The 23,582-nt window shown below is 49.7% G+C and overlaps 1 protein-coding gene and 1 non-coding gene across 9 annotated transcripts in view; one reads left to right on the forward strand and one right to left on the reverse strand.

Moving 5' to 3' along the window:
- The window catches only part of LOC144933790 (dual specificity calcium/calmodulin-dependent 3',5'-cyclic nucleotide phosphodiesterase 1A-like), a 180,963-nt gene that overhangs the window by 109,204 nt on the left and 48,177 nt on the right, over positions 1-23,582 (reverse strand). For 4 of the 8 annotated variants that reach the window (XM_078858946.1, XM_078858964.1, XM_078858927.1 and 1 more), the window contains exon 3: positions 21,417-21,600. In XM_078858946.1, coding sequence (XP_078715072.1) covers positions 21,417-21,600 — 184 coding nt within the window. Of the gene's footprint in view, positions 1-8,215; positions 9,711-12,432; positions 12,480-21,416; positions 21,601-23,582 lie in introns of those variants that run through there. The other 4 variants (XM_078858993.1, XM_078858974.1, XM_078858935.1 and 1 more) reach the window with 2 other exon arrangements.
- TRNAL-AAG (transfer RNA leucine (anticodon AAG)) lies at positions 19,834-19,916 on the forward strand. Its single transcript has one exon. It is a non-coding gene; the product is annotated as a tRNA-Leu (tRNA).

The following is a 23,582-nucleotide window of genomic DNA, read 5'->3' on the forward strand; positions in this document are numbered from 1 at the left end:
AGCAATATAGGCCATATCTTTACGGACGGGACTTCGTCATGTCCACGGACCACGTGGCCCTCCAATATTCCCTACGTATTCACCAGCCTTCCGGCCAACTGTCCGCTGGTTAGAAATTGTGCGGGACTACTCCTTCACGGTCACCAACAGGAAGGGTGTGCGGAACTGCAATGCGGATGCGCTGTCCCGTTTACCATCGAGTGACCAGTGTGCGTGTTCAATGGGTGCCGAGCGATATAAGTAGCATCTGTCGATGCGCCACCACTCGCGGTGGATGCGCATCGTGGCGGCACGTTGGGTCTCACGCACGCTGAATGGGGACGCCTCCAGATGGAGGACGCCTCGTTGAAATTGCTGCGTCACATTGGTGCGAGAGGCAGTAAAACAGTGCCAGCAGGGATGTCCCTTACAGTCCTCCACGAAGGACTCTTGATGAGATGGGACAAGGAGCTGCAGCGTTATTGCATGTTGGTGCCGACTACTCTGCGGGGTAAACTCACACGGATGGTCCATGAAAAATGAATGCACCTCGGAGTCCGTAAAACCTTGCTAATGCTGAAGCGTGACTTCGATTGGCCCGGTATGATGGGTGATATATACCACGTGGTAAAAGATTGTCCTGACTGTGCACGCTGCAAGCCACCGTCGAGGCAGGCCCAGCCTCAGTTTCAATCTATCACATTGTCTCGAATCAACGAGCTAGTGGCACTGGACATTCTTGGGCCGTTCCCCGCCACTCAGAGGGGAAATGCATTTTTCCTGCTCGGGCTGGAATACCTTTCCCGGTGGCCGACGGCATGGCCTCTGCCAGACCAGTCAGCTGCATCCATTGCGGATGTGTTTTTGCACGGCCACGTAATGGACAAGGGGGCTCCTGAACAACTTCTCACAGAACAGGGGCGACATTTTTCCTTCTAAATTGCTACAGGAAGTGTGCGACTCCCTGGGTACAAAAAATTAGGACTTCGCCCTATCCTCAGATGGACGAGATGGTGGAGCACATGCACAGGACCCTTACGTCCATGCTGTGCCAACGAGTTAATGATGCGCAGTCAAACTGGGAATTGCACATTCCCGGTGTTCTGGCCGCATATAGGGTGGCCCCTCACGCCTCAACAGGATTCTCCCTGTTTTACCTCATGTACGGGAAAGGAGAGTGATCACCCCATGGAAGCTCAGTTGGGCATGGACTTGGGTAAGAAGAGAGCTGTCATGCCCATGCAGGTCACGCTTAGGCATTTGACGGAGGCGCGGGAGGCGTCCTCCCCGTGGTTGCGTGGATTTTTCTCCGGGTCCTTTGGTTTTTCACTCCACATTTAGAAACACGCGTTTAGAGTATTGCCTGCTATAAATGTCCACGCGATGATAAGCCACTTCGCCGAGCTATCATTTGTGCCTATGTCGCTTATGAAAAAGAGCTTCGCAATGTAAATGTCGCATCACAATTCCCAGGTCTCTGTAATTGTTCGTATTTCACATCGGCCATCATTGGCCTGGGTGGGTGAAAGTGGCAGTAGTCGCTCAAGCACCATGCAATTAACACGGTGAACTAAGTTCAATTCCTGGAGATGGCTAACATGAGTGGGGAGTGGTATCTGAACTCGTGTGGTGAATCAGAGTCTATATTTATCCTGTAGAAATCCGATAAACTGTGAAGCCCTTTTTCACAGATGTCCAGGAGGGGCGAGTCAGAAAGTTACAGTATGGTGAAACAAACTCCATGGCCAACACGGCATGGAGATGTGATGAAAAAAAAGTTGTAAATCATTGTTTAATCCACTTAAAAAATTGGCTGTTGCCAGATTAACAAGGACTGGCAGATACGCTCACTCACATAAACATTGATATATTTATGTTTTTAATCCAAAAAAGCCTCATTGAGTCATGTTTTGTGATGTGTAGATGTGTATGTGTGTATGACTGAATGGGGAGCGGTAGTGTAGCGGTTAGCGCGCTGCGCTACGAACCTGGCGACCCGAGATCCATTCCCGCTCATGGCTAACACCAGTGACGATTATCTAAACCGGTCCTGGGCCTCCCCTAGGTCGACTCAGCCTTAAATGATTACCTGGTGCGGTGTGTAAACATCGCCACTGGGGAGACAAAGGCGGTCGGGCGTGGTGCTGGCCACCCCACCCCCTCGTGTACCGTTCCGGCCTTCATAGGTGCTCGCTAACAGCACTTGCCTCTACAGTCTGTTAAGTCTATACGGGGGATCTTTATCTTATGACTGAATGTAAACAATTATTATTTTTTACTCAGGAAAGTTTCATTGAGTTTCAAGACTCATTTTAAGAATATGGTGCTTGGCTAATTTCTTATTGAACAGGAAGCCATTTGAAACTGTAGTTGCTAGAGAAACCCCATCATCAATTTGCTAGTGTGATTGTTAGCAAATGTCCACAACAACGGGCTCATGCACTCACTTATTGTACCGACATCTCCAGGCCGACTCACAACCCCGGAGATTCGGAAGTTTAACGCAAATCCCTTCGTGATCCACCAACCCTCACCTCTAAAGCGCCGTATCACAGGCGTGTGCGCAACAACACCCGGCTCTACTCGGCTTGCGAGAGTCACATTTGCCCACATTTATTTTGATGGTGATCTCAGACAAGGGCACCGCAATGCAGTTCTTCAGGAGCTGCTGATGGCTTTTGCATAATGCACAAAGGCACAGTGCTTTTTCTACGCGTGTTGTTTGAATCATAAGTCTTGAGATGCAGCCACATTCACGTGCATCAAAACGTCAAATTGTACGCATTTTGTACCGTACTAAAGACGCCTCTTAATCATCCTGCGATTGTCTTGGCCTTCGCTTCCGAGTTTGTGTCCGTTCATTGTACGACACGAAATCACACATCTTGGCAACTCGCGTAACTTTGTGCTGCGTGCGTATGCGCTGCGCGAGCGACTTTGATTCGGCCGCACAGATAAGAACGCTGCCAAAGTTGCCGTGCGTTCCGCATAGACAAACACGCGCACATTGCACACCGTTCACGGATTATCATATAGATGCGCAAGGTGTCACTACGGCGTTGTTGATCTCGCAATGAGACGCTAGCTATGCAATGAGACGCTATGCCGATCAGCCTGCCGCCTCCATTCACCGTGTGCACTCCATGAACTCGCGCATGAATGGTTTGGTGCTCAAAGGTGGGGGGGTAGGAAGCGAAATCCCTCTACATCCACCACCATCCACCCTCGTCCCCCCCCCCCGTCGCTGCATTGCAAGTGCGAGCTACGTGAGCCTCCAACTGCACAACAGAGGAGATCGACACAGAGCCGTGGTGTGTGTGATGTGTGTGGCGTGTGTATGGTGTGTGTGTGGTCTGTATGCATAGTATGTGTGGTGTATGTGGTTCGTGGTGTGTGTGTGTGGTTTGTATGGTGTTTGTGTATAGTGTGTATGTTGTGAGGGTGGTGTGTCCACGCGTGTGTATGGAGGCCCGTCGAGAGAAATGTGAGACACCGGTAATTGATATGGGTTGCGTGGGCCCACCCTGGGCCCCCTATTCTTGGGCTGGGTGGGGACCCCCCCCCTCCCATGTAAATCATCTCGTGATTGGCTGGGCTTTGAGCGTGCTTTCTTGTTTGTTAATTGTGCTACGTGAAATCACCCCACAAAATGCTGTAACATGTTGTTGCTTGGGGTCCTGGTAGTTATAAGCCACTTCCCCACCACCTCGCCCCCATATCGTGAGGCCGGCCTGTGTAATATCGTGTAGTATAATAAATATGTTTGTCTGCCTGATGATGCTCGTTGTAATTATTGGCGAAACGTTGTACTCAGATTGTAAATGTTGTGGATTGGCTCTCCGACACACCGGTGTGCTGTCCTAGTGGAGAGAAGTATTGCGAGTAACCAAGAGTAGAAGGAGCTGCTAGCGGGTTGTAGAGGCCGACCAAAATTCGGTTTCGGTTTCGGCGCCAAAAGTTGGCAAATGGCCCCTTTCGGCATACTTTCGGTTTCGGCCGAAAGCCAATTTTTAACTTTCGGTCTGGTTTCGGTTTTGGCCGAAACCAGAAATTCAGTTTCGGTCGGCCTCTAGCGGCTTGACAGGAACATGGGCGGAGCCAAGCTGGGGGGATGAACCCCCTAACTTGGGGGGCCCAGTAACGAAGGCGGGGTCGTCGTAGGGAGCCAGGGTAAGGATTGGCTAGAAGAGAGTATCACTCTCCTCGTCGCGGAGCGGTGTTGGCTGAACCCCCGCTCCGGGCAGACGAGTGGGAGAGCCAAGGGGATTGCCGAGAGTAGGACCCAAATAGGATTCATACTCTTAGGTCTTTTCGGTAAAGTTACGTAGGTAAAAATAAATAATAAAATTATAAAAATAATAGAAATAAAATAATAAAATCACGACGTTTCGGGCGTTGCGCAAGCGTCCGCCATCAGGTGGGACAACCACAGCAAGAAACAGCATTTGTTTGAATCCTTGCAGTCACGAAAGCTTCAAATCTAGGACCCAAATAGTATTCTGTGTCCGGGGTAAAGGACCGAGATATAGTGCATCTACACTGGTGTGTAGGATGTCGAGTGTGACAGTGTTTTATACAGATAGGCACAATGTTCCACACTGCCCACCAGGGATTTATTGTCTGTCTGTCTGACTGTCTGTCGTGCATAAATAAATATATAATACACAGCTCTTTGATTGGTGGAGACCTTACAAACAGCTCTATGATTGGTGGAGACCTACTGCCGGGTACGGAGAGGGGAGGTGCCTAAGGGAGGAGGGTCAGGGGAGGGGCCTAAGGAAGGGGGGAGTCATGAAAGGGGCCTGAGGGGGGGGGGGGGTTCAGAGGAGGGGCCTAAGGATATGGGGGGTTGGTCAGGGGAGGGGCCTAAGGGAGGGGGGTAATGGGAGGGGCCTAAGCAAGGGGAAGGGGCCGATAGTTAAGGGGGCTGGCTACCTGGCTGGCTGCCTGGCTACCTCAAGTCAAGTTATCTTTTATACAGGTAGGAACAACAGGTTCCACACTGCCCACCAGGTATGCGTTGTCTGGCTGTCGTGCACGAATGCGCTGTCCAACCAAGTTCCTACCTGCCCACTCCGAAGGAACGTGTTTAAAGGGCAACAGCCCTTATAGAATTCCTCGTCTCCGCGTGGTTCGACTGCACTACACGAGTAACGAATTGGCATGTTCTGTTTATGTGACAAACCTTACTAATTGGCGGGTGGTGGCGGGTTTAACGACGCCTTTGTAGTTACGTAATCTAACCCAAAAAAACACTATTATGGGTAATATTGTGCGTTGTGCTTGTGTGTGTGTATGTGGGTGATGTACAATGGGGAGCGGTCGTGTAGCGGCTAACGCGCTGCGCTGCGAACCTGGCGACCCGAGTTCGATTCCCGCTCACGGCCATCACCCAGTGACGATTATCTAAACCGGTCCCGGTCCTCCCCTAGGTCTACTCAGCCTCAAATGAGTACCTGGTACAGTTGTGTGTAAACATCGCCACTGGGGAGACAAAGGCGGCCGGGCGTGGTCCTGGCCACCCACCCCCTCGTTTGCCGTGCCGGCCTTCAAAGTTGCTGCTACTCGCTAAGTGCACTTGCCCCCAACAGTCTGTTACAGGGGATATGGCAGATCTTTGTCTCGTGAAAGTGTTGCACGGTGGTGTGTAACGCGCACTGCATGCACGACGCATTGAGTTCGATTCCCGACCACGGCTTCACGCAGCGGGACGTTGAACCCGCCGGTGTTCGCGGTCAATATCGATGAAAGGTGGAGGAGACAAATTCCAACTTGGCGTCGCTGCCGTTGGTGGGCCTCGCCGCACGATCAATTCGGCATCGCCAGACTGCAGTGGTGTGTGCGTGTGTGTACGCGTCAGCACTGGGGAGACAAAGACGGCTGTGCGTGGTGCCGCTTAGCACCCCATCGTGCGCAACACCGACCTCGTGTTCTTTGGTTCTTTCGGTAAAGTCACGTCGGTAGAAAAAGAATAATAATAAATAAAGTGAAAAAATAAAATATATCAAGCGCTTCCGCTTTTATTGTGCTCTGACCTACGCCCATCCTTTATTTCCTCTTTTCTTTAACTTCGTGTACAGTACTCGGGAATATGTCATGATTGTTGCGACGTTTGTGTGTTATTTACGCGTCTTTGTTCTTGCTCTTGGGTCGTTTAACGTTTTGCTTCTCGCTGAAATTGGGTCTTGATGCGTACACCTAATTTGTTATTCACAAAAGCGATCAATGTAGGTGCTCGCTAACAACTCTTGCACTCAGTCTGCATGTGCGTACTGGGATCTCTCGTTGTCTGTGTGTGCGTCCGCGTGCAGTAGATATATGGGGAGCGGTGGTGCAGCAGTGAGCGCGCTGCGCTATGAACCCTGTCACCCGCGTTCGATTTCCACTCACGGCCACCAACACCAGTGACGATACATATCTGAACCGGTCTTGGTCCTTCCCTAGGTCAATTCAGTCTCAAATGAGTACCTGGTGCGGTGTATAAACACCGCCATTAGGGAGACATGGTGCTTGCCACCCGGCCTTCATATGCGTTCACTAACAGCATTTGTCACAAAAGTCTATTAAGGCTATACGGGGGATGATGTTTTTCTTGTTTTTAGATTTTGGGCACTCACCATGCGCGTGTGCACACAGCACGAAACAAACACAAACATGCGCTCGCAAACCAACGCGTACGGTGTGTACTGGAATGAATTCGCTACTTTTGCTGTGCAGGAAAAAAACGTGCACTCTGCAATGCGTGCGTGCACAGTGGGTGGGCCGCCTTCTCTGCATGGCATGCGCGTGCACAATGCTTTGCCCGCAAAATCCGGAAGCTCTCTCTCTCTTAGCAGCAACATCGCCTGCCCCGTGCACAATAGCGCGCGGTGTATCCGTGCGTGTGCCCGCGCGCGCTTGTGGTTTCAATCAGAGGTCGCAAACGGGTTTTGATTCCTTACCCGTACCCGGCCGCACCAGGGTCGCAAACGGGTACCCGTACCCGTACCCGGCCGTACCCGTATCCTACCCGTACCCGGGGTATCGGGTACCCGGTTGCGACCTCTGGTTTGCATGCAGCGCGCATGTGTATGTGCAACTGCGGTGCAATGCGCTAAGAGTCCCGGACGGCGGGCGGGCAGTTTTCGCTTATTTGCGGCACGCACAGGCGACACCGCACAAGTGCCCTTTGGTTGAGCGTCTGCTAACTGTGTGTGAACATCGACACTGGAGGAGGACATCTCGTGGGCTGTGCCGACCCTTAATTTAACCGGCATGACGGTGCACGCCAGGCACAACACCGTGCTCTCGCGATTGGTGGATCACAACGCACCTCGAATGAATGCGCTCATTAGGGAATTTGCCCAAATATCCTGAACATGACATTCCTGAAGGAAATATATCGGGACTCAGTGAGACCTTCCTGGGAATACAAATTTACATTACAGTAATAATATTCTTGGTTCTTTCGGTAAAGTCACGTAGAAGCGGAATAATAAAATAATAAAACAATACAATTCTCACGACGTTTCGATTGCAACACAAGCAATCATCATCAGGTGTGTGTTGCAATCAAAACGTCGTGAGAATTTTATTGTTTTATTCTTATTATTTTATTATTTCCCTTCTACGTGACTTTATCGAAAGAATCAAGAAAATGAATCCCTGCAGTCACGAAAGCTTTAAATCGAAAAAATTACAGTAATTGTTTTAAAATACGCTTAGTTGCTAAAATTAATTTTACCCGAATTATGTTTGGTTGTCGCGAGTCTTTGGTCCTCAAGGAAGTGAACTCGCAGCCACTGCTAACATCAGTGACGCGTTGTATCTGACACGGCGCTGAGCCTCCCCTAGGTCAACTCGACCTTTAAAAAAGTACCTGCTGCGGTGTGTAACGATTCAAACTGGGGAAACAAAGGCGGTCGGCCGGATGTGATGCTAACCACACCACTGGCGTACATATACCTTGACCTTAATAGGTACAGTACTCGCTAACAGTACTTTACCCCAGCAAGCGCGTATATACTCTTTGGTTATTTCGGTAAAGTCACGTAGGTATAAAATAAAATAAATAAAATCACGACGTTTCGGGCGCAACACAAGCGTCCGTCATCAGGTGGGACAACCACAGCAAGAAAACAATTGCTGAAGTGGGCGAAAGGGCTGCTTGTAACAAGAGGCTATATATATAATCTTAGCAACTAAGCGTGTACACGTGTGTTTCTGCACAAGCGAGTGAGCATAGGTGTGCACTCACAGCCCGCGGAGCCTCTGGCACATGGAGTGGAGCTGCTCTGGCCTCACGTCGCTCCACGGGATTCCGTCATCCATGTCCTCGTCCACATCCTTGCTCGCGCTGAGGTCCATGGCCGTCGGGACGACGTCCTTGTCGAGTCGCGTGCGCAAACACAACCCGTGCCTCGCCTGCGCTGAGCGCGTAGGAATATTCTTCTTTTCCTGTTGTGTGTTTGTGTGGTTTGTTGTTGTTGTCTTTGCGGCTGTCTGATACAACCGCCGCACGAACCGCACGCCTTTCACAAATCGCACCAAACTCGCCCACCGCACCGAACCACACTCGTGGTCACCACCTCCCTGCGATAATGGAAATATTTCACAGCGCGCGACGCCTCGGATTTAAAGCGCGCCCCCCCTCCTACAACCTCACTCTCTCCTGCGCGTAAACGCAGTTGGTGAATAAGTGACTCCAGCTGTGGTGACAGCAGCAAGCAATAGCAGACGACAGCAGCAGCAGCTGCAGCTGCGGTAGCGATTCTGACGACACGCGCCTCGCACGAAGGGGACACTCTGTCTGGCGCGCTACACGTGCCGCAGTGCCAGCCCACGCCGCCAGCACGCGCTCAACTTCACCACACCGCGCAGGGCACCTGCCATTGCGTCCACCCAAGCGGCCAATCGCGCACGCACCAGCGGGCCCGGGCGCTTCTGGCTGAGTCTGATGAACTGGCCGTGCAATATAAATGCGTGCTGATTTACCCCAATTACGTGCACCTTTGCTGGCTATAGACCTTTCAAGGAGCCTTTGCTCCCACAAGGTCCCTGCGGCTCTTAACAGCCCACGGCGGGAAGGGGGAGGGTTTCGGTCCAGCTGAACCTGGTAGCGGGAACAGGCGGCGTGCATGGAATGCGGCATGAACAAACACTTTAAACAAAGGACGCACACGGGCGCCCTCTGGCTATCGCAAGCGACCTGCAGCGAAGATGCAACGGCGATGCGATTATAATTATCGCCTCGGCTCAGGCGACACGCCGACAGCGAGTATTTAAACAAGACGAGACCAGTAAAAGAACATACATCTAAAAACACCACGCGCGTCACAATTGCCCCCCCGTGGGGAAATGTCTGCAGACTATTACGTGAAGCACAATGACACGACACGGTCAAGATCGTACAACGGTGCAGCTTTCGTGTCACCAACAATAGCCTCAGCTTTTGGTGGGGGAGGGGGGAGAGATCAAGACGGCAGCGCTGCAAAAAAATCCATTCGAGGAAGGGAAGAGGCACAGAGAGACAGAAAACCCAGACACAAAGAAAGACGACGATCAACACAGTCCCCTTCCACGGCTGGCGACTCATAGAGGCACACGATTGTCGTTTCACCCAGAACACCGTGGAATGATGAGGAGGCATGGAATCAGAGCCGTCCATGGCGGGGGGGGGGTGCAGGGCCCTGGGTAAATCCCACTGTGTGGACCCTCACGCCACCTTACAACTAAACCGGAAGGATTAAATCTGACACCAAAAAAAAACCGCAGGACCCGGGGCGGTCGCACCGATTCGCCGTACCCTCGGGACGCCTCTGCATGCAATATCACCCCTACGATTACAATCATGCATTCGGCTCTCGACATATGTATGTATGCATCGAATCGCGAGTGTGAGAAGCAATTATTTACAATTCATGCCAATTGCATATGAATGATGAAGGCTGTTACATTTAAGCAAATGGAGCGAACTAATCTACAAACCTAGACTGTAAGGAGACAACCAAGAATCCATCCGTCGTATGAATCGCGATTCCAAACCGTGGCAATTCACCCAATCGCATGACAGGGGAGGGTGAATCATTCGAAACCCTCATCACTCACTGAGATGACCATCGATGTGCGCTCAACATACGTGCGGAGCAGCCGCACTGCGCTAAGAACCCGGCGACCCGAGTTCGTCCAACGCTCACAGCCAGCGTCAGTGACGAATATTTGCACCGGTCGTGTGCCTCCCCGAGGTCGCCTCAGCTTTCAAGGAATACCTGGTGCAGCGTGTCTCAACGTAAGCATTAGGTAGATCAAGGCGGCCGGAAGTCCTGCTGGCCACCCATCCCCTTGCGCGCCATGCCGACCGTAATAGGTACTCGCTAACACCACTTGTGCCAACAGTCTGTTGAAAGCTACACTGAGTGGCGAGGGGGGAGTATTTGTATGTGTGCTTGATGATGGGGGGAGCGATAGGTTAGTGGTTAGCGCGCTGCGCTATGAAATCCGGCGACCCAAGTTGGATTCCCGCTCACGGCCAACACCACGGTAACGGTAATCTGAACCGGTCCTGGACCTCGCCTAGGTCGACTCGGTCTCAAATGAGTACCTGGTGCGGTGTGTAAAACATCTCCACTGGGAAGACAAAGGCGGCTGAGCATGGTGCTGACCATTCACTCCCTCCTGTGTCGTGCCGGCCTTCGTATGTCCTACTCGCTCAGAGCACTTGCCTCAACAGAATGTTAAGGCTATACGGGGGATCTTTGTTTGATGTACGGACGTGCAGACTCGAGACTGGTCACACTTGGGGAAACCAGCGGCTCGCACAGAACGCAACCAGCGTGATTTTAATTGTACCCGAAATGGGAGCGATGTCTCAGAAACCCTCCCCCCCCCACCGAACATGCAGAGCGATATGTCACCGCTCTTACTAATCCGGACGTGCTAACGTAACCGTTTATATTACAATAAAGACACGTGGACTGAATATCGTGTTGTTAGCGAATGTTCATCTTTCGATGCATTGTTTTTTTTCCTTCATCCAAGAGATGGCAAAGTTTCAAAGAGCACTGTACCGTGCAGATCGAGCCATGAGATCAGCTCGTGTGCATGCGCTAGGGTGGATTTGTCGCATCGTGGGATCGCGAGAAATGACGGCTTGGGGGGACTTTCACACAGCAGTGGATAGATAACGGCTAATTCATGTTTGGACCGAAACGCACCCACGTCTCCTTCGCAACGAGCGGCGCAGATTGCCAAGGCGATGCCGTCCTGCTGTTTTATCAAGATGTAAATCAGACTCCTTAACAGGAGTGCCCGGTGGCGAGATGTTAACTCCCTCGCCTGGTATGAAGGAGAGCGTGGGTTCGATCCCGATCCCGACCCTGACGCCTGCTGTATACTTGAAGTTTGCATGTTCATTTTGTCCTCCACATTTAGAAACATGCGCTGAGAGTATTTGGCTGCTAGGTGATAAGCCACTTCGCTGAGCTATCATTTGTGGCCAGGTGGCTCCTGAAGGAAGAGCTATATACCTCAGTGGGCCTCACCGGGTAAAATAAAATAAAATTACAGTTTAATAGCTTAGTTTATCTCTCCATCAACCCAGGCTCACATCTGCCAGGTCGACCAACGTGTATACACATTTCCCCAAAGGGCCGATCTTTCCTCTGCCCCATCACCCATTCCACTTCCACCACCACCACACATCCTTCCATTCTCCTTCCCCGAATCCCACCATCACTCCAAACTGCGTAAACATGTAACTCTGCGGCATCGATATATATATTTTGCCGACTGGTGCTGGGAGTTTTCAACAGATTTCATATCACGTCACGACACTCATAAGATAATCACACACTCAGACACGCGCATCTGGATGACTTAATCGCGTCCGTTTATTTTATTTTTGTGCCGCGAGACGGACAATACCGTCCAGAAAAGTGGCAGCGCGTGAATTTGTGCTCGCCAAGCACGACAACTCGGAACAGCCGAGAACCGCTCAGCCTACGTCGACCACGAACAGACTTGGGATAGCACACGCGCGCGAGGCGCTACCGATGAACGATGTACATCGATGTTTAGGCTCAACAGACGCGACACGTCCACTCGTGCGTGTGAGAATCGATTGTTGCAGTCGATAATACAAACAACCGCCATTCGCTACTGAGTGGCGACCACTGTGCGCTTGTGCCACCCTTAACAGACTGCCAGGGCAAGTTCTGTTCGCGAGTAGCCGGCAGAGCACACGAGGGCGTGGGTGGCCATCACCACGCCCGGTCGCCTTTTTCTCCCCAGTGGCGATGTTTACACACCAGGTACGACATTTGAGGCTGAGTCGACCTAGGGGAGGCCCGGGACCGGTTCAGATAATCGTCACTGGAGTTGGTGGCCGTTAGCGGGCATCGTAACCGGCGTCGCAGAGCTCGCTGCGCGACGCGCTAACCACTGCGCCCACCGCTCCCCACGAACACATTCACAAACCTGACACTCCTCTGTAGCCGACCGCTGCCGTTAAATGTTGGTACAGAGCAGCAGCAGCAGCGCTGTTGGCGCTTCGTGGCGAATGTTAGCGCACAGATAGATGGATTTGCATAGAGGCTGAGTAAACCTGTCATTGCGATGCAAGAGGTTAATCCGGCCACGACACTTCTCACCCCCCCCATCCCTCCACCCCCCTATTCACTCCCCTCATCCTCCCCCGCAGCGTCTCCCCCAGACATCCCCCAAACCCCACCCCCCAACCTTTTTTTTTATCCTCGGAGACTGCTCTGTGCAAGCGACGCAGGCAATCATGTGTGGCCTTCAATCAAAACGGGGCTAGCATGGCGGGGGGTGGGCTCGGTGGGAGTGGGGAAGTGGGTAACATTTGGCGGAAGAATCAAAGGGAGCACAATTTATTTTAAGAGGTCGTTGGTTGCACGCGGAGAGAAATTGCGTTTTCCACAAAAATGATTTAGATTCAGAGCGACCCTCTCTCTCCGCTCCGCGCGTCACATCCATCCTCACCTCCTGTCCCCACGTCTTCCTCAACCTCTCCCGGAATATTATCTCCCTCAGCATGTCCAGGGCGGCACACAGCCAGCCAGCCATACGTCTTTACGTATGAAGGCATCGCTGTGCAGGATACTAAGATCCGAGAGAAACATCCACCGACGAGATTGAGCGATGAAAATGAGCTCGTGTTGTACGGTGCTGGTTGTAAGCCTTCATCCAGCAGTGGATTGCGCACGGCTGATGATGATGATGATGCGTTTTTTTGCTTGCAAAGCAATGCCAGCCGTTTGTATAAAAGCATTGTTGGTAACCTGCAGAGTCACAAATGGCAAGTGCTTAAATTACGCATCACCATCAAAATGTAATCAAAAATACATTTCTCTTTCCACGTGTGCGTACAAATTTCTGCTAATTACGAATGTGCAGATGCCGAGGCATTAACGTGGCTTATGAATATACACAATTCATTGCCTGCGTGATAGTCGATGTACACGACACGAATATCCGTCCTTACATTTCCCACATGAGAACACGCCATCACGTGAAATTACAAACAAAAAATGTCCCCCTTCAATAATATGTAGGGAGACTGTCCTGTACTCCTCCTAGGTTGACTCAGCCTTAAATGAGTACCTGGTATGTTGTGAATATGCAATGGTAGTGCGACACCACCAGCCCTTTCAACGTCGTGCCGATATTAATAGGTCGCTGCCATCACTTGCATAAGAAAACGGAGACTATGACTTCAACAAATATCACCCGGATAACCGACATAGGCTGTTGGGGAAAGGAAGCAGGCACACACACACACGTAAACACGTCCGCACGCACACACACACAAGGCAATTCAAATTAATGCAACGTGGGGAGGATGTCGCTTATCGCTGCTATTTCCTTGCATTAGTCTGCGCACATGAAACCAAACGGTGGAGGAGTGTGCAACTTTTCACGTGATCTGGCAAACGATGAAGCTAATTGGATTCAGAAACACTCCGCCTGGCAGCGCAGTTTCACTCTCCGCGGCTGCAACTATCAGACTTCCTCCGCCTTTTGTTTGGATGCGTGTGTTCGCATGAATGAAGCATTCCGAGTGACGAAATGACCAGCGCGTGGAACGCGATAATCCAACGCTCGCACCCTGCGTGTCTAAGCGGCAGCCAGGGACCGGCAAAGAAAGCGTCGCATGGCTACCGGGTACACCAACTCATTAGCAACAATGTGAAACACCCGGTGCAAAATGTGCTTGCTCCGACACGTGCTTGCTGGATCATATTGGTCTTGAAAGCCAAGAAGCTGATTGGCTAAAAAAATACACTGAAGAGTGACATGCGAATCGGTCACACACCCAAACCCCTCATCAGCAACTCGCAATGACCAGCGTGGTGGCTCAGGATACCGAAACAACCCCAAGTATGATAATTGGTTCTTTACCCTTCTATCTGGCAACAAAACTGACACCTTTTTACAAGGAGTCATGTTTGCATAGACCGCAATACCTGCAGTCATAATACAAACAAAAGAACATAACTCTGATAATGTGCACTGTCCTTAAAGTTGATTGATCCACACCCGAGACAGCTTTCCTTAGAGCCTAGTCTCATATGGGTTGGACCAGATGACGCCAAAAGGCGCACAACTCAAAGACAATGCACCATCAGAGTATGAGAGCTCGGGGCAAGCATCTACACTATGGGAACCTCATTTGTCTTTGAGTTGTGCGCCTTTTGGCGTCATCTGGTCCAACCCATATGAGACTAGGCTCTAAGGAAAGCTGTCTCGGAAGTGGATCAATCAACTTTAAGGACAGTGCACATTATCAGAGTTATGTTCTTTTGTTTGTATTATGACTGCAGGTATTGCGGTCTATGCAAACATGACTCCTTGTAAAAAGGTGTCAGTTTTGTTGCCAGATAGAAGGGTAAAGAACCAATTATCATATTTTTTACTGGCAAATGAGGTTCCCATAGTGTAGATGCTTGCCCCGAGCTCTCATACTCTGATGGTGCATTGTCTTTGAGTTGTGCGCCTTTTGGCGTCATCTGGTCCAACCCATATGAGACTAGGCTCTAAGGAAAGCTGTCTCGGGTGTGGATCAATCAACTTTAAGGACAGTGCACATTATCAGAGTTATGTTCTTTTGTTTGTATTATGACTGCAGGTATTGCGGTCTATGCAAACATGACTCCTTGTAAAAAGGTGTCAGTTTTGTTGCCTGATAGAAGGGTAAAGAACCAATTATCATATTTTTTACTGGCAAATGAGGTTCCCATAGTGTAGATGATTGCCCCGAGCTCTCATACTCTGATGGTGCATTGTTTTTGAGTTGTGCGCCTTTTGGCGTCATCTGGTCCAACCCATATGAGACTAGGCTCTAAGGAAAGCTGTCTCGGGTGTGGATCAATCAACTTTAAGGACAGTGCACATTATCAGAGTTATGTTCTTTTGTTTGTATTATGACTGCAGGTATTGCGGTCTATGCAAACATGACTCCTTGTAAAAAGGTGTCAGTTTTGTTGCCAGATAGAAGGGTAAAGAACCAATTATCATATTTTTTACTGGCAAATGAGGTTCCCATAGTGTAGAAACCCCAAGTATGTGAACACTTTAATCAAGATTATTTGGCTGCTATAAATGTCCACGCGTTAAGCCGCTTCGTTGAACTATCATTTGTGGCCAGGTCGCTTCTGAAAAAGAAGTTCAGTGGGGTTTAACTGATCAAATACTTCAGTGGGCTTTACCTGATGAAATAAAAAAAATAGTTTGGTTTTATTTTCATTTGTTTGCCATTCCCTTACCGTTGCTATACTTTGCAATCCCATCGTGTCTTTGTAGTGTTTGTTGTTGTGATGTTCTGACCCGCCTCTACCAGACATCTGTGAAAAAGAGCTTTGTAGCTCATCGGATTCCTCCAGTTTAAATATGTTGATTGTGTTTGGCAAAGGGCTGTTAGTTACCATGATAGAAATACTAACAATCGTTGGCCATGTAGTTGTTATTCGATCACTCATCACAAAGGTCACTCTAGCGTTCTCTCAATCAATGTGAAATACACCAACCTCCGATTTACATTGACTTCGGGTGCAAGTTACCAGTGTAAATGCTATTATAGGAGTATACGTACAAGGTGCTTTAGTTTGCTCTGTGAACTCTTGCTTTGGGAATGCAGAAAAATAAAAACAGTACTGTACAGGACGAGTGATTCAAGCATCAGATAATATCAATCAAATAATACCAATCGTATTCACCCAGCAAACCTCAATACGACTTAAGACTCTTTTTTCACGCGGATCTGGATGTGAGATATTTGCATCATCCCATTAATGATTGTTTGGCATGTGGTAAAAAACTGGAGTAGCTGGAGACAGACGTATGCTGAACTTCTTTCGCTCCGTACATGGCGAACCGTGCTAATCAGAGGTGCGGGGGAAGGACAACAAACTAAACACAAAAACAGTTCTAAAGCAACGAGTTTCCAATTTAGATTTTAAAAGTGCATAATATCCACACATACGAGGGGTAACGCCCAACACAGCCATCTAGAATGCCCACACAGCGTTGAGCCTGGTTGGTAATTGGATGGGTGATAACTGGAGCTTTATATCTTTACTTAAAGCTTTCGTGACTGCAGAAATTCATATTCTTTAGTCTTTCGGTCGGTTTATTGTTCATTCACAGCCACCAAACAAGACTAAATTACACTGCCCCATGGACATATGTAAAAAAATGGAAATTGTCTTCCCAGGAAACCTTCATTTGTTTTCTCAAGACTATTTTACATGGAGGGCCTGCAAATGGTATGTTTGGTTGACTCCGTGGACGAGTGTTGGGCTTCGTGACAGAGGATACCTTCAGGGACCAGATAAAATACCCCACCGTGAACATGAGGAAGTGACGATGAACACAGCCATCTGCTGGCCACCTCACTGCGCCCACATCCACAACACGTACAAAGCTCCACAATAGTCGCGAAAGCCTGCATGTTAAACATGTGAAGCTCAATATGCTTGGGTCTTTCGGTAAAGTCACGTAGATAGGTTCAAAGAAAATAACAACAAATAACAAAAAACTACAACGTTTCGATCGCAACACAAGCAATCGTCATCAGGATAAAAATAGTGGGAAAGTTGCTGAAGCAGGATGTTTTAAAGGTTTGAAATGGGTGTAGCCCAAGGGTCATACGCGAAGTGGGCGGGGCTAGCGATGTTAAAGTAACGAGGCGGTTGGTGGTTGGTGGTTTGGTGGGATTAATAAACCAGCAAAGGTCATGGCCAATTGAAAACTATTTCAGACGTGTTCACGATCAAAGGGCGCGCGTTACAAGCGCTTACTTACCCTTGCACAGTGCTTATGATATGTGTCTCAGCTGCAAGTGAGCCTACGCTTTTCTGTGGAAAAATTTTGAGAGGTCTATCGATGCATGGATTCATCGTATGACGTCGAGTCCTCCAACTCCCTGTACACGCATCGTGAGCGACTTGCGTTCGGAAGAAAAAAAAGTCCGTTCGTACATTTTGTGTGTATTGGGATGTATGTATGTTGAACTTGTTTCGCACCGTATGTAGCCAACCATGCTAATCGGAGGTGCGGGGGAAGGACAACAAACTAAACACAAAAAGGAGTTCTAAAGAAATTCGTTTTAAATTTAGATGTAAGTGTGCATAGCAACAGTGGCTTCCTAATATCAGAAGCGTTCCAGACGGCCGCAGTAGTGGATCTTAAAGCGCGCGATGCAGTGACCGTCTTTTGTCGATGGTTGTTGCTAGCTGGCCAGATCCAAGTAGCTAACGAAAAACTCTAAAATGGAATACAGTATATGCCACCCTGTATGGATATACAACCCACCTTCAAATCTTTGTTTCCGTAAAATTGGTCACAGAATCCCATTATATTTCCTTTGCTGATAATCACGCAGGTCTAAATGCACGTTCACGTTACACTCAAGCGTGTCAGAATCTCAAGTGCATCACGGAGACGCGGCGGCCTGTGATGCTCACGTCCCAAGCAGCCACACACTCAAGCACATGAGATGCGATACAGCGCCACCACGTGGAAACACAGGGTAACAACAATCATACACCGGTGATTTCTACGGGCACAAAGTTGTAACATCAGTAAATATCAACGTATAATTACGAGTTAATTTAAAGTGTTACGGAAGGAAATTTAGGATTTTGGCATTTCAGCTGACCGGCATTCTTCAGTAAATATTGATGTCACATCGCCAGAGTCTTAAATAGTCTTCGATTTGCTGGAGAGGTTTGAAGGAGATGGACGATTGGGCAATATCTTGACGGTGGACCCACTGAGGTGCAATGCGTCGTCAGCCTTTGAAGATGTTTTAATGCATAGCAGAAGTTACTCTGCGTTACATAACACTGAAGGACGATGGACATTTCCAAGAGAGTGGCATACAGGGGGTTTTCAATTGTCCAAATGTGGCAATTGAATCAAAATAGATTCGAAGCTTTCGTGACTGCAATAATTAATCTTTGGTTCTTTGGTTAAAGTCACGGAGATGGTTGCTTGCAACACAAGCAACCATCATCAAGTAAGAATGAATGATAAAACACAGACACGGAAACAACACAGGCAGACACACATGCAGAGAGAGACACACACAAAGACACACCGAGCGAGACACACGCCAAGATAAAACACAGACACGGAAACAACACAGGCAGACACACATGCAGAGAGAGACACACACAAAGACACACACCAACACAAACAGAAGGACATCGACTCTGTGCCAATGCCTTAAATAGAGAGAGGGGGGAGGAGGGGCCAGGGCAGAGAGTGTGTTAGACGATTCTCTGCGTTGCATTACATTACACTCTCTAATTTTACTAAATTTTCTTGGTTCTTTCGGTAAAGTCACGTAGAAGGGAAATAATACAATAATAAAAATCTAACATAATAAAATTATTTTCTCATGTTTTATTTTATAATAAAATAATAAAAATAAAACATTATAAATTTATTTTATTATGTTTTAGTTTTATTATCTTATTACTTCCCTTCTACGTGACTTTACCGAAAGAACCAAGAATATGAATCCCTGCAGTCACGAAAGAAGCTTTAAATCTAAATTTTAACAAAATGTGTTGTCAAACTTCCTACTTCTCTGTCTAAATTTCTCCTTGCTTGTCTGTTCCACACTTAACTTCTAATTTAGCAATCTCTGGAAGAACGTCAATCAAACAGGCGATGCGTTAACTGTGTGTTAACCGACCCTCTGTGTTGCATTGCCTTACACTTGTTAATTTTACTAAATTTGCTTTCTCAAACTTTAGATTCTCTTGCTCTGAACCATTGTCTCTCCTCCGGCCACTGTGAATTCCACACTGCTCCACTCATTTGTCCTCCACAGTCCTCTCTCTTCCCCGGCCCCTTCCCCCCCCCCTCTCTCTATTTGAGTCATTGTCTTTCTGTTTGTCTTGGTGTGCGTCTTTGAGTGTCTCTCTCTCTGCATGTGTGTCTGAATCCCTGCAGTCACGAAAGCTTTAAATGGAAATTTAACTAGAGAGACACCTCACAGATAATGTGAGGTGTCTCTCCTCCATGGCTTTAAGAGATTGGTGCCAGAAAGATCTGGCACTACTTGAGCAGCTTGGCACAAGACAAAGGGGAAAGTGAAAACAAACGACGACATTTGCAGCAGACACCTACGGGCCATCTGCCCGTGGACCGTGCCAATTCTGTACCTGGTGCATGTATGTATGTTGAACCTCTTTCGCACCGTACTATCCAACCATGCTGATCGGAGGTGCGGCGTGTCGACATTAGCACTGGGGAGACAAAGTCGGCATGGTGTCGTGCTGGCCACAAACGGCACTTGCCCCAACATCCTATGTACGGCTACAGGAGGGTCTGTGTCATTGCCCACGAGGTAGCGTGGCCGAGCGGTCTAAGGCGCTGGATTAAGGCTCCAGTCTCTTCGGTAGGCGTGGGTTCAAATCCCACCGCTGCCAGCGTTGTTATTTTTTTTTTCCACTTGTAACGGACCCAAATAACCGGGTTCAATTATTTATTGGCCACACCTAACTTCAATGGCGGTTATGTGAACCGGTCATGGGCATCCCCTAGATCAACTTAGCCTTAAATGGGTACCTGGTGTGGTGTATTAAACATCAGCACTGGGGGAGAGAAAGGCAGCCGGGTTTGTCGCTGCTCACACCATCCCCTCGTGCACCGTGCCGGCCTTAATAGGTGCTCGCCAACAGCACTTGTCCCCAACAGTCTATAAAGGCGCCGCGAGGGTTCTTCTCGGTCACGGGGAGTGGTGGCGCACTGCTTAGCACGCAACGAACGCGGCGACCCGAGTTCCATTCACGGCGCACGGACATCAGTGATGGCGATTATCTGAACCAGTCCTGGCCTCCGCCCCCCCCCCCTCGCCTATGTCGACTGAGCCTCAAATAAGTACCTGGTGCGGTGCGTAAAAAAAAGACAATCGCCACTGGGGAGACAAAGGCGGTCAGCAGTGTTGCTGGCCACTCTACCCAGGTGTTCGCTAACAGCACGTGCACCCCAACAAGCCTGCCCAGGGTGGATGGGGGTGTGGGGTGGATGTGGGGTGGGTGTGGGGTGGGTGTGGGGTGGGTGTGGGGTGGGTGTGGGGTGGGTGTGGGGTGGGCGTGGGGTGGATGGGGGTGTGGGGTGGATGTTGGGTGTGTGGGGTGGGTGTGGGGTGGGTGGGGTGGATGGGGGTGTGGGGTGGATGTGGGGTGTGTGGGGTGGGTGTGGGGTAGGTGTGGGTGTGGTGGGGGTGTGAGGTGGGTGGAGTGGGGTGGGTGTGGGGTGGGTGTGCGGTGGGTGTGCGGTGGGTGTGCGGTGGGTGTGCGGTGGGTGTGGGGTGGGTGTGGGGTAGGTGTGGGTGGGTGTAGGGTGGGTGTGTATGGGGTAGGTGTGAGGTGGGTGGGTTTGGGGAAGTGTGGGGTGGGGTGGGGTGGGTGTGGGGTGGGGTATGTGGGGGTGGGTATGTAGGGGTGGGTATGTGGGGGTGGGGGGGCATGGGGGGGGGGTGTGGGGTGGGTATGGGGTGGGTATGCGTGTGGGGTAGGTGTGGGGGTGTGGGTTGGGTGGGTGTGGGTGTGGGGTTGGTATGGGGTGGGGGGGTGTGGGGTGGGGTGTGGGGTGGGTGAGGGGTAGGTGTGGGGGTGTGGGTTGGTTGGGTGTGGGGGGGTGTGGGGTGGGTATGGGGTGGGTGTGCGTGTGCGTGTGGGGTAGGTGTGGGGGTGTGGGTTGGGTGGGTGTGGGTGTGGGGTGGGTGTGGGGGGGGTGGGGTGGGGTGGGTGTGGGGTGGGTGGGTGTGGGGGGGTGTGGGGTGGGTGGGTGTGGGGTGGTGTGGGGTGGTTGTGGGGTGGGTATGGGGGGGTGTGGGGTGGGTATGGGGTGTGCGTGTGGGTGTGGTGTAGGTGTGGGGTGTGTGTGTGTGTGGGGGTTTCTTAGTCTTTGTGTTCACGGGTTACCTGAGCGAGGCGCCCTCTACAGACGCGGAGCCGCAGTGCACCGCGGGGAGGTCCTCGGCCAGCACCGCGGCAGGGTCCGCGTCGCTCGCTGCGGGTCCCCCCGAGCCGCTCACGCCCCGGCCACCCGCGCAGTCCGAGTCGCCCGCAAGGCTCGGCCGTCTCAGGCAACTCTGGGATTGTGTGCCTGCGGAGGGGGAAATGAAAGCCTTTTAAATAATCTTTAAAAATGTACATTGTATTTGTGTATTATTTCAAGGCAGTTTTTTTTATGATGGATGTGTTGCGTTTTTATCTCAACCCGTGTTAAGTTAGTCGTATTGTCGGTTGTAGTCTTCATTTTGTTGAAGACAACCCATGTATTTTATGGACGTTGTTGGACTTCTTTCGCACCGTACGTAGCCAACCGTGCTATTCGAAGGTGCAGGGGATGGACAACTAAATACCGTAGACTCTTAGTCGAGACTTAGTCTGTGGATGCCATGCGTTCATTCTTTTGGTCTAGTCGACAGTGAAATAGTTACTCCACTCTTAGTTGTTGATTGTCGGTGGGAGGAGCGTGCAAGTTTTCTGCAGTCACAGCGATATGATCAGACCCTGTATCAGAGGAACGAAGTGAAAAAACAATGCATACACGTAGACTCGATAGCCACTTATCATTTTGTATTTATTTATGCAGTGTACTGCAGTCTCTGATAACGTTCCTAGATTATAGTGATCGCCAAGCTTCATGATTTATCTCCAATCACAGGCATGTGGATGAAATAAATAAATAAAGCACGTTTTCAACAAATATTGACATCACTAATTACATTAACAATTTTACCACTGCTGTCAACCTCCACTTCGTGGGAGGTCAGTTCTGCTCTGCTGTTGTCCTCAATGTCTGAAATTCCCTCACAAACCATCTAAATTCGGTAAATATTTAATTTAGTTGACCGAATGCCAGATGTCTGTTGAGGGCTCGTGGAAGCAATGAGTTTATTTTTCAAGGAAGACTGAGTCAAATTCTATTCTTTGGGTCTTTCGGTAAAGTCACGTAGATAGGTTCAAAGAAAATAACAAAAAACCAAAAACTATGACGTTTTGATCGCAACACAAGCGCTCGTCTTCAGGATTAGGAGGGTTAGCTTCCAAATTCAAGGGCTTGAAATGGGCGTAGCCCAAATATCAGCAGCCAATGTTAATGCAAATTGTGGGCAGCTAACCCGACGGTGGTTGGTTTCCCACCAATCAAAGGGCTGCCAGGTGAAAATTAGCATGTTAATGAGAGATTAGCAACTTAATGTGAGATTAGCATGTTAATGGGAGATCGCAGAGCCGCAACCGGGGGGTAGCGGTCTTGTGGAGTGGCTGTGTTGGTGTGAATCCTGTGAAAGTGCAAGTTTGAGATGGGCGTGAAACACAACTAACATCGGAAGGTGGTAGGATGGGAACATCATCGCCAGTTATGACTTAAATTGCTTGATAACGTCCTTCCAACAATTGCTCAGTTTGTACCCATCTTCTCAGTTGAAATTGTGTCTGTGTGGAAATATATGGATGGCTTCATGAACGAATCCTTGTTGACAGCCAGTGGGCTTGCAAAGTACCTTCGTCTTAGAGAAATCAATTTCGTGAGCCCACCGCATAAAAACAATGATCAGCCACGGCCGAGGTATTGGTCCTACCGTGTTTCAAATCTGCCTCATGCTCACGAACACGGTTCGTGTTCTATTCCCGACCATATCTCGTCAGGAACTGCGAAGTTTATCATCGATGTGATGTCTCCTTCGTATTTGTGGATCGGGCATTGCGTCGTTATAGGTTGGACGGTCTCTGTTCTGGAGGACGACAGCCGCACACTATTGGAAAGTTTAAAATTTTCCGGTTGTGCATCAAGTATCCGCACCTGCCATGATTGTGCGGATGTGATTTAGGGTGGACCATGAGCTTCGTGGAAGACCAAACCGAGGGATCTTCAGCTACTCATTGGCATTCAGCGTGCACGAGAATGCTGTACAGCGTCCCAACACTGGTATTGCTACTCAGAGCCAGGCCCATAGGTGGCAGTGTCAGATGAGGAATTGACAACATTTGGAACGCGGTACTTCCTGTTCATCTCCATCTCCCCCACCATCAGTAGTGGTGATCGGCAAAAGCAAACCAAGCAAAAGCATAGGAGCCCCA

Source organism: Lampetra fluviatilis, chromosome 1, assembly GCF_964198595.1.
Source record: "Lampetra fluviatilis chromosome 1, kcLamFluv1.1, whole genome shotgun sequence".
Classification (NCBI taxonomy): Eukaryota; Metazoa; Chordata; class Hyperoartia; order Petromyzontiformes; family Petromyzontidae; genus Lampetra; species Lampetra fluviatilis.